This window comes from Gymnogyps californianus, chromosome 1 (genome assembly GCF_018139145.2).
Source record: "Gymnogyps californianus isolate 813 chromosome 1, ASM1813914v2, whole genome shotgun sequence".
Classification (NCBI taxonomy): domain Eukaryota; kingdom Metazoa; phylum Chordata; class Aves; order Accipitriformes; family Cathartidae; genus Gymnogyps; species Gymnogyps californianus.
This window is the reverse complement of record NC_059471.1, coordinates 155,060,948-155,078,907: the sequence shown is the minus strand read 5'-3', so window position 1 is coordinate 155,078,907 and position 17,960 is coordinate 155,060,948. Positions and strand designations below refer to the sequence as shown.

At 36.3% G+C, this 17,960-nt stretch overlaps 1 protein-coding gene across 2 annotated transcripts in view; it reads right to left on the bottom strand.

Moving 5' to 3' along the window:
- Positions 1-334: 334 nt before the first annotated feature.
- The window catches only part of KDM7A (lysine demethylase 7A), a 66,879-nt gene continuing 49,253 nt past the window's right edge, over positions 335-17,960 (bottom strand). The window contains exons 11-20 of one of the 2 annotated variants that reach the window (XM_050913239.1): positions 17,275-17,364; positions 16,201-16,410; positions 14,588-14,712; positions 13,902-14,059; positions 8,974-9,071; positions 6,520-6,668; positions 6,166-6,374; positions 3,899-3,984; positions 2,509-2,785; positions 335-1,667 (exon numbers count right to left, since the gene is read on the bottom strand). In XM_050913239.1, the coding sequence (XP_050769196.1) occupies positions 1,573-1,667; positions 2,509-2,785; positions 3,899-3,984; positions 6,166-6,374; positions 6,520-6,668; positions 8,974-9,071; positions 13,902-14,059; positions 14,588-14,712; positions 16,201-16,410; positions 17,275-17,364 (1,497 nt within the window). In that variant the 3' untranslated portion in view covers positions 335-1,572. The remainder of the gene's footprint in view (positions 1,668-2,508; positions 2,786-3,898; positions 3,985-6,165; positions 6,375-6,519; positions 6,669-8,973; positions 9,072-13,901; positions 14,060-14,587; positions 14,713-16,200; positions 16,411-17,274; positions 17,365-17,960) is intronic. The other variant, XM_050913247.1, reaches the window with a different exon arrangement.

The following is a 17,960-nucleotide window of genomic DNA, read 5'->3' as shown; positions in this document are numbered from 1 at the left end:
GAATATGGAGGAAGGAAAAACTCATATGGAAAGTTAAATCAATTCAATGACTTGGACAGCTATGCCTGAGTATTTTTACTCTTAGCAACCAAAAAAAACCCCAAACAACCAACAATATTATTGTCACTAGCATATTAATGTTTACATTTTGGCTGGACCCTGCAAAATGCCCTTTTTCCAGAATCAAGTAAAAGTATTCTCCTTTCCGCCTTCATCCCCGTCCCCCAAAAGTTAAATATTTAATTTTATATTACAGAAAAATACAAATTTTAAATCAAAATTATTTACAATAATTCAGAATCGGCATTTGCTATCAGCTCTGTATGAAGCCTGACACAAATGATCATTCTGATACCAGTAAGCTACTTAATGCTTATATATGCACCAATTAAGACTTTTAATTGGCTGTCTCGCCCAGCTTTGAAAGCAACACACATTCTCCTGCCTTCCTAACTCTTTAGTAAAATGTGTTTAAAGTACAATAATAATATTTTAATGCTTCTTCCATGCTACATTAAGTAATATGCCAAATCTTAAGACTGCAATGTATATCTTACGAGTTATTTCAGAGTAATTGTTCTGAAGAAACATTTATCTTAACTGATGTCCCCGTTCCTCCAAAAAGATATATTAGGTTTCCCTCCTTTGTACCAACTCTTAAATAACCTGTACAAATACAACTTCAGGGAGCCTTTTTACAGAAGAAAATCATCACAGACAGATCACCAGGAGGAAAAGTATGCACCCCAGTTTGGAGGAAAGGGGTGCAGTTTAAAACAAGTTAGCTACTGGACTGACATAAGAAGATTCTTCTGTCTTTAGGAGTCTCTTCTAGTCCATCAAATAAATAAATCTGTATTAAAGAGGACAGGTTAAAAAATAATCAAGCTGGCAGAGAATATGCAACTTGTAAGTCAACAGAAGCCCAGCCAACAGCTTACAAAAAGCAGGAAAAAAAAATAAGATGCCATATGCCTTAATTTAAAAAATAATTAATAATGCATCTCACCCCTATTTAAGACTATAACCTGAATATCAAATTTAGGAGTCCAGACTAATCACAATTAATGTGGCTCTCCACTGCACCAAACATACATTATCAAAACAATTAAAAACTTTCACATTCTTAAATCTAAATTAATAACCCCCACAAAAAAGTCTTCCAAATAAATAGGTTTTTAAAATGAATTTAAAAGTTGTCAAAATCTATCAGAAATAAATTATTGATAAACCACCTTCATCATCTTCCCCTCATTAATTAGGTCAGAAACTACCAGCAACAAATGATATTCAAGCCCTGATGAGAGACTACTTCTCACAGTCCATGTCTCTCTGAAGATTTCCCCATTCCCGTATGGTTATTGCTGAGCAGGTGTGGCACAGTGAAAATGCAGCATTGGGTTGGTTTTTTTTTTGTTTGTTTTTTTCTTTCTTGTTTTTGTTCATCAGGCAGTGTTTTATATGGTACATGCAAGTCTGCTTCAAGCAGAGGAATAACAGCAGCTCCAGGCTCTGTTGACCTCAATACTGGTCTGTGTAGGAAAGACAGCAGTAGTAGAAGTAGCAGCTACATTAAACAAAGAAGCGTGCATGGCCATTCCGGTTCAGCTTCAAGATCTTCCCAAGGCGCTGTTTAGCAGTTGCCATTCCTTTCTTTGGACGTTTGCCTGAAAAATGAAATCAAGTACTTCAATCGCGAATTTCAGAACAAATTTTTATCATCATAGACCAAAGATGAAATCCAGCTTTCAAGCTGAAGCAGGCAAAATTTTCACCTGAATCAGTTTCAAAACAAACAAACAAACAAAAAACCACAAAAAAAACAAACAAAAAACCCCAAACAAACAAAACAACCCACCAAACCAACAACAAAAAAATGCTCTTCATTCATCTGTTTGGGAGCAAACAAACAGGGAATCAGAATTGTAAAAAAACAGGAATTGTTTTCCCTAAACTCTGGCTAGCATTATCATAAATAAAGTGATTATATTATTTACAAACATTTCCAGTCTAGGGAAGGGCAGTCAGTGTGGTAGGGGAGAACCTAAACTGACCTTCCTGAATTTTGCTCAAGTAAGTTATTCCCTTGAGTAAATTATAGAAAATAAACTAGAAACTAAAAACTAAATAGCATGATCATCAGACTGTTCTTTGAAGTGTCACACCTTCACTTCGATAAACAAGTCTGATTCAGGCCAGTGTTTCAGAGTATAGTTGTGGTTCTGTTCCCTGTAATAAATGCATAACAGATACACCTGCAGAGGTGCAACGGTAACTATTAAAGTTTCATCTGGCCACGCACCCGGTTAGATCTTTCTTAATTCTGCCTCCACACATTCTGTGCCAAAATTTGAGTGTCCACAGGATGCCCGTTTTATATTTTTCCTCGAGGTCTCAGCCTGTCCTTTTTTCAGTTTCTGCATCTAACAGCTCTTTTTGATGTTTACAAGCTCCTCTTCCTAGTCTTTTTCTCCCCCCCCCCCGCAAGAGGACAGACATAAACATTACCTTTTGTCGCCTGGTTGCTGATAGGGGGTGGATTTGATGCTGGCCTCTTTGTTGGATGAAGTGGTACAGACAAGGATGTTTCACCATATGGCCTGTCAGGGCTAAGGCTGCCATCACTCAGCCGACATTCTCCTTGAATTAGATTGGAGTCTCGTGTATACTTGCCATGCTGAAAACTCAAGCTGTTGTTGTGGACTATACTTCTGTTTTCCTGAACCTTATGATTGGTTTCTGATGCACCCTCTTTCTTGATATATTTTTGAGTTTTACTTGTATCCTAGTATGGAAATGAGGAGAAGAAAAAAAGTGGAAGTTAATATCTTCTGGCTACAAGTTCACTCCAGTTTTTCTAATTATACTACTGTATCTTTGAAAAAGATATTTCAATTCCACCAGTGTCTGACCACTTTATGATTCCATCATTTCTTTTAGTATAGATACCTCTTAAAAATAAGATATAATATAGTATCTCTGTGCAAGCTTTTCCATATGCACTTAAGGGCAATGTTATAGATTAAATACACATACTAGTGTACTCAATTTCTCTACTTTTGTGATCAAAACAAATGCAATTGCTCTTGATTAAACTGGCCACTATAGCAAGCCATACCGTAACCACTGACTACTTAAATAGGCAATTTGTTTTCAATATTCAGCTGATGAGAGAACAAATGCTAAATTGGGAATTACAAACCGTAAGGAGTATCATGTAGTTAGATATTCTTACAAAAGAGACCTACAAAGCATGCATTTAAAACACAGCTATTAAATAGCACTGTTGTTTTGCAACTTTAACTGTTCTATTTAATAGTTTAATTGTTCTAATACGTCTAATATAAACAAGTTCAGAAATACTAAAAAAGTTCAGAGTGTAAGACACACAACCTTTCATTTATATATTCCTTGCTGGATTCCACCTGGACATCACAAAGCAAAAATATTCCTACCTGCTGGCTGTTGAAAGGTTGTATCAGTTTGGCAGTACCAATTTCCTAAGCAAGTATCTTTACTATAAATACTATCAACAGGTTCCAATTGTTCTGATGCTCTGGTTGGGAATAACAACGAATAAACAATACAGTGCTTCCCCAGTTAGACTGAATGTAAATTCACACTTTTTTTATAAAGTATTTTTTACTTTTCAAGATCCTATGCTGAGCATCTTAATACTAGCCTCTATGACAGAAGAGAGTTTGAAAGGAAAAAACCCAAAACAACAACAATGAAAAAAAGCACGATAAAAATATAATACTCAGTTACCAGAATCAGAAGTATCTATTACCAGATATGCAGTGTGGAAAGATCTGTCCACCATGCTTTTTGTACTTACAACTTCATGATCTCTTTTTCCTATAAAAATGTGTTCAAAATGTTTGAAGTATTGCTTTACCTGAGGGGTAATCCTTGAAGCTTCATTCAGGTGTCTAGCCCATGCTGAAGTCCCCAAGTCTCCTTCCTCTTCCTTCACAGACCTACCTAAAGAGAAGTTCAAAAAGCTTAAATTTTAAAATCCATAACTAGGAATACAAAGTTAATTATACATTTGAATTACTTTAAAATTAGAACAAGAAAGAAAGGAAAATAAAATGGAAAATATTTCCTAGATACAAAATAAAAGTTATCAGAGCTGCTTGGTTCTACACACTAAATTGGGAAAACAATCTCACAGTATAAATACACCTAATTAAAGATCCACATACCACAATAAGAAGGTCAGACAAATAATTGTTCAAATTTGAAAGTACTGATGTTGAAGACAGCTTACTTTCTTTGTTACGCTACAGTGTTCTACCATGGCCTTGTATCATGAGGAGTTCATACAAAGATGGACATTTCATTTTCAGGTATTATTGATTGTATTGTTTCCAAGCACTGATGTGCTATTCAGGGACAACATATGGAAGATCTATGCTGATAGGCCTACAGAAGAAGTGTCCACATTGAAAACACATTTACAATACAGCTAACTTGAAAAATTAAGGGTATCCCAAGACACCAATTCAATTCGAATTTGGAGAGACCGAAAGGTTTTGCAAAACCTGCTACCTAAGAAGCACAGATTCATCTTCTTCACCCGTGGAGTTTGACACATGTACTGGGTCTGGCTGGAACAGAATTTTTTCTAACAGTCCATATGGTGCTGTATTTTAGATTTGTGACTAAAACAGTGTTGATAACACACCAAAGTTTTGGCTGTTGCTGAACAGGGCTTGCCCAGTGTCACAGCTTTCTCTTTTCCCACTCTGCCCCCTGCAGTATGTAGGCTAGGGGTAGGCAAGAGATTGGGAAGGGACGCAGCCATGACAGCTGACCTGAATTGGCCAAAGGGATATTCCATACCATATAACGTCACGCTTGGCAATAAAAACTGGGGTAGAGGAAGAGGGTGGGGGAAAAGGCAGTCTTGCAAGGTAGTCATTGCTCAGAGACTGGCTGAGTGTCAGTCTGCTTGCAGAAGGTGGTGAGTCAGTGTCTTTGCACCACTTGTTTCTTTTCCTCTTTCCTTCACTTACTAAACTGTCTCTATGTCAGTTCATGAATCTTCTCACGTTTGCTCTTTCTATTCTCTCCCCCATCCCACAGGGTGGGGGGAGAGAACAAGTGGCTGTGTGGGTGCTTAGCTGCTGGCCCGAGTCAACCCACCACAATGCAGAAACCTGGATATTATGTTTTTCATAAAGTTACAAAGATGGAAAGGCACTGTATGTGTCTGTGTGGTTTGCTCGTTAGGGTTTTTTGTTGTTGTTGGGTTTGTTTACTTATTTATTTGGTTGGTGGGTTTTAAGGACATACAGCTTCAATTACCAGAACACAGTCCATGACATCACATTAGGCTTTCCTGTTACCCATGTAAACAAAAATTAACATACTATTAGTTCTTTGAATTAGCACCCTATTTGTTGGTGGGGTTCTATTTGTTTCACATCAGCAAAGCTATAATCTTCTGCCATTTCATTCTCAAGCAAAGAATTTTCAAACATAATGACTCTCTCTCTCTCTGTTCCAAGAAGTGATTTTGATTCCTTTGAGGGGATTAGTGTTAATGTTCTGCTGTCTGTCATTCCCAAAATGCATTTAACAGATGTCTGTTTTCCACAGACATCAAAATGCCACTGACAAAAAAAAACGCCTCTGAATTCTCCTCTTCAAGATTAGAATCTCCTTCAATGCACTGCATTCACAGCAGAATTTCAGGAGTAAAGCCAAATATGCCTTCCAAAAGACACAAGAAAAATCACCAAGCAGATTCCTATGGATATCTAAGTAACAGACATGCCATGAAAGCTGCAACCATGAAGGTTCTGTCAATCTTTTCTGAAGGAGATTACACTTTCAATAAGGAGACTACACTTTCAATCTAGCCATAACTTTGCCACTCCTGTAAGGATGCCACAAAACTTTTAGATGGCAATATTTAGAAGATGTATTCTGATGACCTCTCAAGCTAAGTCTGTCCCAGTTCTTAGAAGTAACATTTACTTTTTATACGGGAAAAAAAATCCAAACCAAAACAAAACCAAAGAACACATCTTCTTAAATGTCAGTCTGATTTACTTAAAAACTTGACTACAAATCTAAAAATGTAACTTTAAGTGCTTATTCTGAGCCGTTTGTCCAAGAGCAGAGAGCAGCAGTGTCATTAGTTCAGATACCTACCACATTCTATTGTTTTGTGGCTCTGAGATGGCTGTCTGTCTTTATGCCGACTCCTGGGGTAGCTTCTGTGTTCCTGAAGAGAGGTTCTTTTATCTGTGCAGTCTGTGCTTTGAGTATGACCTGGTAAACATGTAGTATAGTGCAATCCTGCCATAGAAAGCATGCCCTGAATAGCTTCTTCTTCTGTACTTGTCGAGGTAGGACATTCCCTAGAAAAATAAAGGAGTATTGAGCAGTTAAAACAGAACCCTAAATTTCTCTGAAGGAATGATTTTTACATTGGTATACAGCAGAACTATAAATATGTGCAAAAAGGTCTAACAGTTTATAAACAAATGGCCACAACGTGCTTACTTTTTACTGGGAGTTTCATTTCTGGATGGCTTCTGGGTATTTTGACAAAGGTCTCTCGTGACCTTAGATTCCTCTTTGAAATTTGATGTTACTTCCTGTTTCTCTTCATCACCTGAGCTTTCCGACTCCTCTGTGGAGGAATCCTTCTGCTGAAACAAGAGGAAACAGTATGCAGAATGGTCACCATGCCTCCTAAATAGAGACGTTACCTTAATTTACGCTAAGTAAAAAAGTCACAAGCTTCCAGGTCCAACTTTTTTATATATACAGTATTCAGAATGCAGTTAATTTGAATATAGCAACTGAGATGCTATACATCCAGATTTTTGTAACACTTATAAGCACATGCTCCAGCAATATAGAAAGCATCTCCGAAATCCATTTTCTTACAGAAAGCACTACACACATTAAACCATGCACAAATCACTGTATTCTCTTTAAAGAGAGCACTGATTATTCTTATCTTCGATATTCAAGGTAGAGGAAAAAAAAAATAGAAGTATGGTTCCAAGCGGCAGCCAGAATTGATGCCTACTACATACAATGGGACACATCCTGCCGCAAGTAACACTTTCTGGTTCCTGCTCTCACAAAAGTAACTTTCAGCGGCAGCATCCCTCTGATGAGTGACAGAAGCTCTCAGGTAAATCCAGAACACAGCAGGAAAAGAGACACAACAGCTGTTGCCTCTCTTACAGTGGCACAGCCTCATTTCATGAATGAAAGGGCTATTCAGCTCCTGCTGAGATTACAGCTTGTATGGGCAGGAGCTTCTCAAAGGTGGAGCAACCATATGTGACTCCATATGCCTTTATATGAAGCAAGGGCTACAACAGATACGTTCCATCTTGGTAACTCAGACTCATCTATTTTCAACAAGTACAGAGAACGCCACAATTTTTTTTTCAAGCCAAGGAATATACATGACATTCAACAGAAGTGTTGAAAGTGGAAGATGAGAACATGGAGGAATCATAATCCTTCAAGACTGACACCACTATCCCTATCATCAAAAGATGAACTGGAGTGAATGAAGTGCATCGTATCACCAAGGGATGTTTTTACACAATAGCTTCATTCACAAGAGCAGCTTGTTAATCTTTGACAGTTGCAAAGTGTCACAAATGGACAATTAAATTATAACTATGACTCAATGTTAGCAATAAAGCTATTATCTTGTTTTGTTCAGATCTTCTTTGGTGCAACATAAAAATATAAAAAGGATTTACAGGAGCTACTGAGACAGTTCATTTTGGATATATCATTACAAAAGACAAATTTAAACATGCAGAAAAATTATTCCATTAGATACTATTAGAAATTAAGAAGCAGAATATAGAAGGAACTAAGAGAGTAAAGAGCATTAATATAAAACATTTCACTCAATGACAAAGTCATCCAAAACTGGCTACACTCTCCTGTGAAGTAGAAATATATCACTTCTGAATAACTATTGGTTCTGTGTCTTAAAAAAGGAAACCTGAGCCAAAGTTGCTGACAATGCAGTTTAGGAAACCAGAAGAAGCCACATCATGAAGGTGCCTATCACTTATTCCAACATCTAGATAAGGTAATGATGGAAGACAACAAATACTAAAAATAGATCTTGACCACCATGGAAAAAGTAGTAATTTGAAGACTTCTTGTAGAGTCTTCTAATAGGCTGCCGATTGACAGATTGACCAAAGCATTAGCTTTCCAGAAGCACAAAATAAAAATTTGAGGTAATCACTCCACCCTACTAGCATTTTACTGCTATCCAATTAAAATTGAAATCAGTAAGTCAGAGCACAATTTTGCAAGGAAAAAAACCATAAAAATATTTGTATATACACATGCACATTTCTAAATACTAAAAGTTGTATTAAAATACATGCACGTAAATACATATACATGTACACGTGTGTGTGCGCATTTATATTTCGTTTAGTTGTAAAGAAATCACTACAATCTAGACCCTCAAATGGAGCATTCCCACTTACTTCAAATAGCCTAAAATATCTCAGTAGGATTTAGCCACTTCAGCTTATTTAAAAACCTGAAGGCCTATAATATTGTTTCCATTTAACCATGCTCTAAAATGAAACTGTGTGGTATATACTCATAATTCTCATGAGGAAATTTAGACTTGTTATGGAAGAAATGAACACAGCAACTAAGATCTAACTTTTCTCAGACTTTGCATATTCCAGAGCAGGGCTCATGCTCTGCCAGCCCCACTTTAATGACAAAGATGACCATAAAATTTGGCTTAAGATAGCATATCTTGTCATTTTTCTCAACACTAGAATAAATGAAGAATGAGGCAGAACCATAAGTTTGAGATATTAACTTAAACAAGAATTAAATACTTTTTTATTGATCTTTTAACACAAACTCTGACCAGATAAATTTGGAGTGAGCCAAATTATATTTAATTGCTTTGTTAACTTTTGTGACTTTTTCTAGCTCTACCTGTGTAGTGCAATCAGGCTCAGATTCTTCTGAATCAGAAATATCAGAGTACTCTGAGGATCCATTCCTGAGTTCTGATTTCACACTTTCAAAGAACACTGCGGAGAGAAAAATTAAAATATAAGACCCAACATTTATTACGTATAATATTTAACAATTATTTTGGAAGTAAAGAACAAGAAACACATATTTAGTTTTTAACAGTCTAAACAAAAGCACATCCACACACTGATCTGGTTCACAAGTCAAGTCTGCTTAAAACTCTAGTGAGTTGCCTACTGTTGACCAATAGAGTCTTCAAGCAGCTGACTGGGTGAAGCCAGAGGAAGAGAAATCAGGTGCAGCAGCAGCACATATTTTTTCTCTCCCATAGAGCACATACTCTACAGATGGCACCTTGAGCAATTTCTGCTTTTGTATATAGGCTGGAGTCACAGAAGTGGCTCTCAGAAAAAGTTAATTAGAAGTAATCTTCAATATTACTTTGTCTTAGACTCTTTGAACCTGCAATTTCCTTGTTTAAAAATAAAAGCAGTTATACAGAAACACTAAACATGGAAGTCATAGGATATTGAGTGATTTAAAGGTAAAAAAATCATTGTGTTACTTGTAATTTTACTTTTACATCACAACTCACTGGCACGTTCTGCCTGTTTTGTGCTACTACAGAGCTGCCAATCAGGGTTAAAATGCAGATCTGATAAAGAAAATTAAAATATTACTGTGATGATAGACAATATACTTGCATTGGTTTTCATCACAGAAAGACCTAAAAAGGAAGAGGAGGAGAGGAAATACCAACCTTAGACATGCTTTTTGCTAGTAGTAACATAAAGTACTAATCAGAGAATGAGGTGTGAAAATAGACATCAAAAACACTGGCATATGACAAAGCAATCAATCAAATCAGCCACCTAGTCCACATGGTTTACTTTTTTAAGTGCTGAAAGAACTCAAACATGAAGTAGACAAGCAGCTCTCAGAAGCATGTACTCTTAAAAGACAGCATATGTCCCAAACAATCACGAGTAGGAAACACATTTGGAAGTGTTTGGAATCCAAGGCTCAAGGTCAGTGTGCTGTATGTATACCTGTGTCAAGGCTGCTGGCAGAAATCTTGATTAAGTACAAATTTGTGAAAGACTACAATATGCAGTTTAATGAGCAAAAGTTTTTTGGAGAAAAGCCAAATAGAATAAAAAACTTATGAATGTGTGTCAAGAAGGTAGTGGATAGAGAAAGCAACATAACTTTTTCAAGTTTTCAAGTACTTACAGTTTCATATAAAACTATGCTGAAAGCAAACCAACATTTTAACTTTTGTCTTCATCCCAGAGCTAATTTCTGATCTGTGTTGGCTTGCTTTCAGCACAGTTTTATATGAAACTACATACAGAACGCAATTGTTCATAACTCATTAATTATGCAAGCATAAAAGATGCACCTGTAACCCTATATACACTGAAATTCTAGTAGGATTTTGTCCCTAGCGTAGACTGTGGCAAAGCTTACAAATAGGCATCAAATATATTTCAAGGGATACTATTAATTTCTAAACACTGCATAAGTGGAAATCATTTTTAGAGTTAGAAGAAAGCTAAGAATGAGACAGGTTATCAGAAAGTGAAGAAAATGAACAGCTGGGACCAAAATCTAAAGATGACTAATTAAATTTAAGATAGTATTAGAAATAACTGTGAGGAATATCCAAACACAGTAAATGAGCAACAACACTGTATACGAAGTTAAGCTAAATAAAGTAATGCTCAACATATGACAATAAAATGAATATTCTAAATTACTGTAGCTCAAAAAACCCCAAGGGATTTCTGATGATAACTCAAGCCTTCGGCTCATTTCCTAAAGGCAAACAAGATTCTAGGATAAGTAAAAGCATGCACAATACAGAAAAAAATACTGTTACATAGCTCAAATGAATTTTCCTTTGGACTACTGCCTTTTTCAAAGAAAAAAACTGCTCCAAACTCAGAGACAATTTAAAGGAAGGGGCAAGAACAATTAAGGAGATCTAAATATGCTCACATGTGGAGCTTCAGATCTTAGACAAAAATTAATGTGTAAATAATGAACCACAATTTAAAAATAAACTTCACAAAGGCTCCTCAGGAACTTTTCTTCTTTCTGTCTTAAGGAACTGGAAAATCCTAATTATTAAAATGACAAAACTATTAAGAAGAAATGTGAGTCTTCCTATAAGAAGGCAAATGATTCAGCAAGACAGAAAAGAAACTGGACATGTACATAATTAGCTATATACAGACAATACTAAGATTTATAAAAGCAATGCGAAATACAGAGTCTCATATTTCAGAAGCCCTCTTGCCTTCTCATAGAGATTAACTAATGATACCTTACTAAGAAGGACAAATTGTTATCTGCCTACTATCTGGTAATATGATCTAGACTGAACGGCTAAAGCCACCTAACATTATTGAGACATTCCTGGTTCATTTGGGGCTGGGTACTAGCATATATGACATAACACACTGTATGAGCCTCAGGTCTGATCCAGTTTGGCTATGCCAATATTCCTATATGCAGCCAAACCATTGTCTATTTTTACCACGTCTTTATTTTGCAAGCTCTGTGCAAAGCAGTCAGAGAATACCTCCCCAGTTTTCCTTTTGCCTTATGTTGTTCAAAAAGCCAGGGAAGTTGCATTCCTTTATAGTCCTCTTCAAAAAAAAAAAAAAAACAAAAAAAAAAACCCAACAAAACTCCCAATTGCTCCCCCCCCCCCCCCGCACTTTCTACATTCCCCTGCAAAAGATTACTGTAGTTTTCTCACCTTTCTCTTTCACATACAGGTTTCAGATATATTTACTGATCTTCACAACAACATATCACCTATTATTAGGACCCCTCATCCCTTCATCCATGAATGCAATCTGTAACTGAGCTTTAAAAAAACTCAGTCTAAATATACAAGTTGGGTTTTGCTTTTTTTTGTTTGTTGTTTTTGTGAATTACCTTGGTAATCACTATTGTTACTTTAAAATGAACTGGTCTACCCTCAGATAAAGTTATGGCTCTGCATGCTTCCAAAGACTGGGAGGAATACTCCAGAAACCAGGTGAATGAAAGCAGTCGTTATCTGTAAGATCAGGCTAAGCCACTGTGAATTCAAAAAAATATCTTAAATCACCTTCCCTTCAGCCACACAAAGCATCTTGCTCTATTAAGCACAGCACTTGATCTTTGTCTCTCTGATAACACTGGGTCACCATTTAGAACCAGGATCTTGGCATGACACACAAAGCTATATAGAGCTTGATCTGTTCAAAGGCATCTCTCTGTGGACGCTGCCTCTTGGCCTAAATCCCGGTAAGAACAACAGAAGGTGGCAGCTGTTATAGAAACAGGTAGTTCCTTTTATGGAATTCTCTGCAGAAGAATATCTTCTCTCTCTCTCTCTGTAGACCTTCAGTTAAGGCAAAATAATCAAATGTAGGTGATCTTTAATAGGGAAGTTTGAAGACTCTCACTATACAATTAAAAATATTAGCGATAGTCCTGAGTACTCAATTTCTGGCAATCTCAACATTCACTTCTAGTTCTAAGTACATTTCTTACACTTAGATACACACTGTCATATTCATTCTGTATCAAATAAGAGCAACAATTTTGAAGAATCTACTATTTCTCTGTATGATTTAATCTTTGATTCAAGTGTAAAACTTAGTTTAATTTACTTAGTTTAATTTTGAAAGTGGAAAAACACCACATATGCCTAAGCCTTCACTCAACAAGCTGTCTGCCTTGTTGGTTCATGAGTACGCAAGAGGGACCTCTTTCCTGTGCAAATTTTTTAATACTGCTCTCTGTGACCTTTGGAAGCACAGTCAACAGGGATTACAAATTGCTTTGTTAATGAAAATAATTAAATATTTTATCCAGGCTGACAATGGACTCAAATGTTGTTATGGATTGTTGTGCAGGAAACTAAGGGAACTCTAAGTCTCTAGATGAGTCTTGTTATCTTTTAAGTGTTGACCTCAGTTTCCTAATACATACCCTCTGAGCCTCTGTAAACTCTACTGTGAGAGGATGTGACTTTTATAATTAAACAGAGAGCTGAACAGCTATGTCAAGGACCAATTTGTCACTGCACACAGATAGTGCTATTAAAAATAGGCACTGAAAGCAGGTATTCAATATTGATACTTTACTAATACACTGTGTGATCAGCACTGCTACACTCTTGGCAGGAAGGCTTAAGGCTACAGAAAGACCAAAAAAGATTAACTCCTAGTGAAGGAGGGTTTAAAGTATTGGAAATTGGGGTTAAAGTGTTTTACAGACAAGCTAAATTCTTCCCCAGCCTTGCAGATTACTGCAAAGGTTGAAAGTATAAGATTTTATTAATGCTAAATTATGTTTGATCACTTGTATGGAATAAAGTTATTCATTAGCAAAACATACAAAATTGTATGATCAAGTATGTAATCACCAAATGGAACAGAAAAGTGAAGTATAAAATAGGTTTAAAATTAGCTGCATGTTAAGATCTGTTATACTTTACACTGAATGATGTGATGAATTTTTCACACTGAAGTATATTTTGGTCAAGAAAAATCAGCATTCTTACATTATGAAACACACCAAAAGGAACAAATACTCATCTAGAACACCAATTAAACCTCCACTCTAAAAAATGCTGTACATGGTATTCAAGATGGCACTAACATAAAAAGGTGCATTTTACTTTTCAACTCTATCTTGTTAGCTTCTTCAGTAGACAGATAATATTTGACAAATGTTTTGTTGTAACTTCTAATATTACTTCTCTGATCTATTAGTTTATCCTCTTCATACTTTGGTAAAATTTCAGTCAGACTTCACAATAGTTAGACCCTCTTCAAGATCACCAAAATGTTCAACTGACAGGACTTAAGAGACAAGCTTACTGTTCAGTGGTTTCTGGGCATCTGCATTCCCTTCTCCTTCAAATCCTGAGGGCTGGTCTTCTACCTTAACAGTCGTCTTTTTCGACCTTGTCCTGTCATCTTCGTCTTCACTATCTGCTGTGTAAAGACTTCTATCTGTAAATGGGCGTCTCTCATCTCTGTCTCAATAAAAAAAAATCATGTTATTCTTACAAACCTGAAGTAATTATTTTCCTTTCATTATATACGACACACTCTTGAGATACAACAGTAACGTTCTCTTATGCTCATCTCTTCATTCTGAACTGTACGCATTCCCATTTTACTCCCTGTACAACTGTCATTTCCATACAGATGCGAAGTTTTACACCAGAATATTTTTAATGAGAATCACTCCAATAGATGGATACAAAACAACCGTTTCTACTTTGAAGCATTCCCGTCAGTACAAACCCAGCTGAGCAACTGAATGAAATGCTGTAACAAAGGAACACGCAAAGAATCTCCGCCTCTTCACTCCATAACCATCGCTCCACCAGGGGACAGCAGACACAACAGACAACACATTCCTTCTATATTCCTAACTTGAATCTTACTGGTAAAAGGGAATTTAGAGCTCCACAAACAGAAAAGAAATGTTATTAACACTTAGCATGCTCCAGACAGTAATGACTAGGAAGAAGTGATCCACAATCAACCCTTTGTACCTAATTATTCTTCCATTTGACAGCAGAAGGCGAAGATCATTGTCTTTTGTTCGCCATTCAGGTACTGTAGAAGATGGCTGAAAGGGCTTGTTAAATCTCCCGTTCAGTTTCGAGCTTGTGGTATCCTAAAGAAGTAAAAGCAATGTTGTTTATTATTTATTTCTATAAACTCAATTGTTTCTTCTGCACTCCACAAAAGCTTAAACTCAGCACCAGGACAGTTACTTTCCTGATAACCAACTGAAGAAAGCTCAGACAAAATATGTTTGGATGTAAAAAACAGCAGACTGCATCATCTTCTTCCTTGAATCATCTATACTCTCCTGAAGCACCTGAAACAACTACAACTTCACTATAATACTCCTTTTATGTTTCCTTTGGAGAATTATCACTGTATTCAAAACAAAGAAATACCAATAGAGACAGGCAAGCCAAAAGCTGGGCTTGGAACTAATAAGGCAACTCCTAGATTGGGTATCTGGTCCCTGGAATTAGTATTCTGGAACTGATTTATAGGACAGTAAAACATCAATAACGGAAAGTAACCTGCCATAAGCAAAACTTTCTTAGGTCAAAGCAATTTACATTTGACATATACTCTGAAGCAATCAGCGATACACTTATGTGCCAAACCAGGAACATGTAAAATAATTTTTTTTTTTTTTACAAGTCAATACTGACAGTGAACAATACATTTCTACATTAAATGACAATGACTAATACTCCTAAACATTTGTTTGTAGCAATGAACTGCACAGGTTAACTATTTGTGGCAAATTTTAAGTTCAGCTTCCTGTCTTTGGGGGCTAAATGAATGTCTCTTGTTCATGCCTTATGAAGATCAATATAAGGACCCAAATCAGTATTTCTCCACTATGACAGTCCATCCTGTCCCAACTAAATGTGTCAGCATTTCTTATTCTCAGAAAGCTACTTATTTCCTTTCATAAAGCTACTTATTTCCGTTCTCTCACTCCTCCCATTTCTGTTGCTGTTTTTTGAAATAAGGTCATCAAACCTGAAAAAAAGAATTTTTCAAGAGACTACATTTTGCTCATTCGCTCCATGATAGCTTTGTAATACAACCACAACGTCCACAGCCCCACAATGGATACCAAAGACAGTCTTAGGCTTACTGGTAGGGAGGCACAGTCATACAGGAAATAGGAACACTACTGAAAAACAAGGCTAATCAAATTACAGTAACTGAACTGTAGGAAACAGCTATCTAAAAACACATAGAGAAGCAGGCTGGCTCAGAGCCTCACCAAATCAAGGCTTTGCAAGCTCCCTTTTCTTCACAGAACTGATTCAAAGTAGCACTTGATAGCTACAGCAGTCCTAACTCAAAAACTATACTTGAAGTAGGTAGCGGATTCAGGGCATCTTCTGAACCAAAAGGTTGAAGGAACCTCCACAAAAAAATTATCAAGGAAGAGAGAAATTCCTATCAGGAAAACTCAAAAGAAAGAAACCGAAAACAAATCTATCCATGTCTCATATGACAAAGAGTAGTAGCCTGTATTCTTATGCATGTCAAAAGCTTTTCCCTTTCAACAGAGATTAGAAATCTACTCTGGTTTTGTTTTTCTTGCACATAACTTAATACTTGCCTCCTCCCACGGTGACATCTCCAGTCTTTTCAGTACCTCCCTAGTGTGGAGTTCCAGGATGTCCAGATTAGAAGGAGTTTTGGTAGCATGGTCTCGCAGTTTCCTCACCCTTCGTCTGGAGTGGTGAGGGGAAGTTGTTTCATGTGAAGACCGTGAAGTTGGACACGCACCAAGAATTCCCTGAGTTTTAACGAGTTTGCTGTTTTCCTCCTTTAATTAAAAACACATATTTCAGAATAGTCTCAGAGGAGTAAATCCACATATTTAAGTGCTGCTTCTTATTCATCTAATTAAATGTAAATTACATAAATAAAATTGTTAGACCTTTTAGAGAAATACTACATATTTCCTATGGATGTGATGTACAAAGCTTAGTTCTACTGCACCTCTTCCCCATTTGGGGTTTTTATACTCTCCCATAATGGTAGTGCTTAACACCAAAAGTTACCATCAAAACAAAAGGTTTTATTCATGAAGGCAGCATAGGGTAGACATGTATTGTACCCAAAAGATCACATTTCTCTTCAGTTCTCAGAACTGTTCTCTCCACATGCAAATGTGAGAATTTTTCAAGAATCAATATTCATTAAGAAATAAAGGAGCAAAACACTGGTACAGGAGGGGAAAAAAGAAAGAAAAAAAACACTGACTATGTAACAAAGACCGACAAAACATAAGGAAAAGTGCAAAAGAGATGACAGCTGGACCAGAACTAACAAACAAGAGGGCAGGAGAATGGAATATGCACAGAATTTCAAATTAAACTCTTTAACAACATATTCACAGTAATTATTGTAGGTAGTTATAAGTGAGAACATTTTAGAAATACTGACCTACAAATAATTTAATCATTAAAAATATTTAAAAAAAAAATACATAAACCACCCTCACTATATATTTTCTTTATCTTAGCTTAGTATTCCCAACAGTTTTCCTCTTGATCTTCTATTAGTAAATGAATGTTAAATAAATTAAAAGGTGAATACGGTCAATCAGTAGCATAACTACTATGGAATTCCCTGATTCAAAGATTTTTTTTTCTGCATGCTTATGTAGAGTTGCCTCTGTTCTTACCTCTACAGAACGAATCACTTTTGAGAGCTCTTTTATGAGATGCCCAGGCCTAATGTTGTCTGGAATTTCAAAGGCATGTTCTGTTACAAGCTGTATGCAAAGGGGGAAGAAAAGATACTTAATTCATTTTTTCAGATAAAAGCAGAAGTAATACGAAATAAACAAATCTACAGGGAAAATTTTTAAAAGGAAAAAAACAGATTAATTTCTGTAACAATGACTGCAAACTGCCAGGATAGATACACACACACCCTGAAGCTTCCAGTTCAAGCTTTACAAGGCAGCAGATATCCCTCAATGTCTCTAAGAATCCAAAGAAGGGGTAATACAAAGCCATGCTGACAACCACTTAATTTTTTTTTTCCCCTCAGTACAGTAATCAGCCTCTTTTTTTCCCTTTAGCATGGTCAGTATAGAGCCACTCTTCAGAAACTCATTAGAGTCATGACCTTTAAAACAGCTAAAGACTACGGGAATTTCACTATGGCAAAAATTTAATCTAAAGAGCAAGTCAAGAATAATAATCAGTAACCAACATGAAGATTTTTAGACATCTGCCTCACATTTCACTTTTAAAAATTACCCTCTTAGCTTATTTAGAATCTAGTAGGTTTGAGAAAGCGATTAAAAAAAATCATTCCCTATGAAAAAATTGAGGAAGCCGTAACAGTTTATGTTCCCTTTAA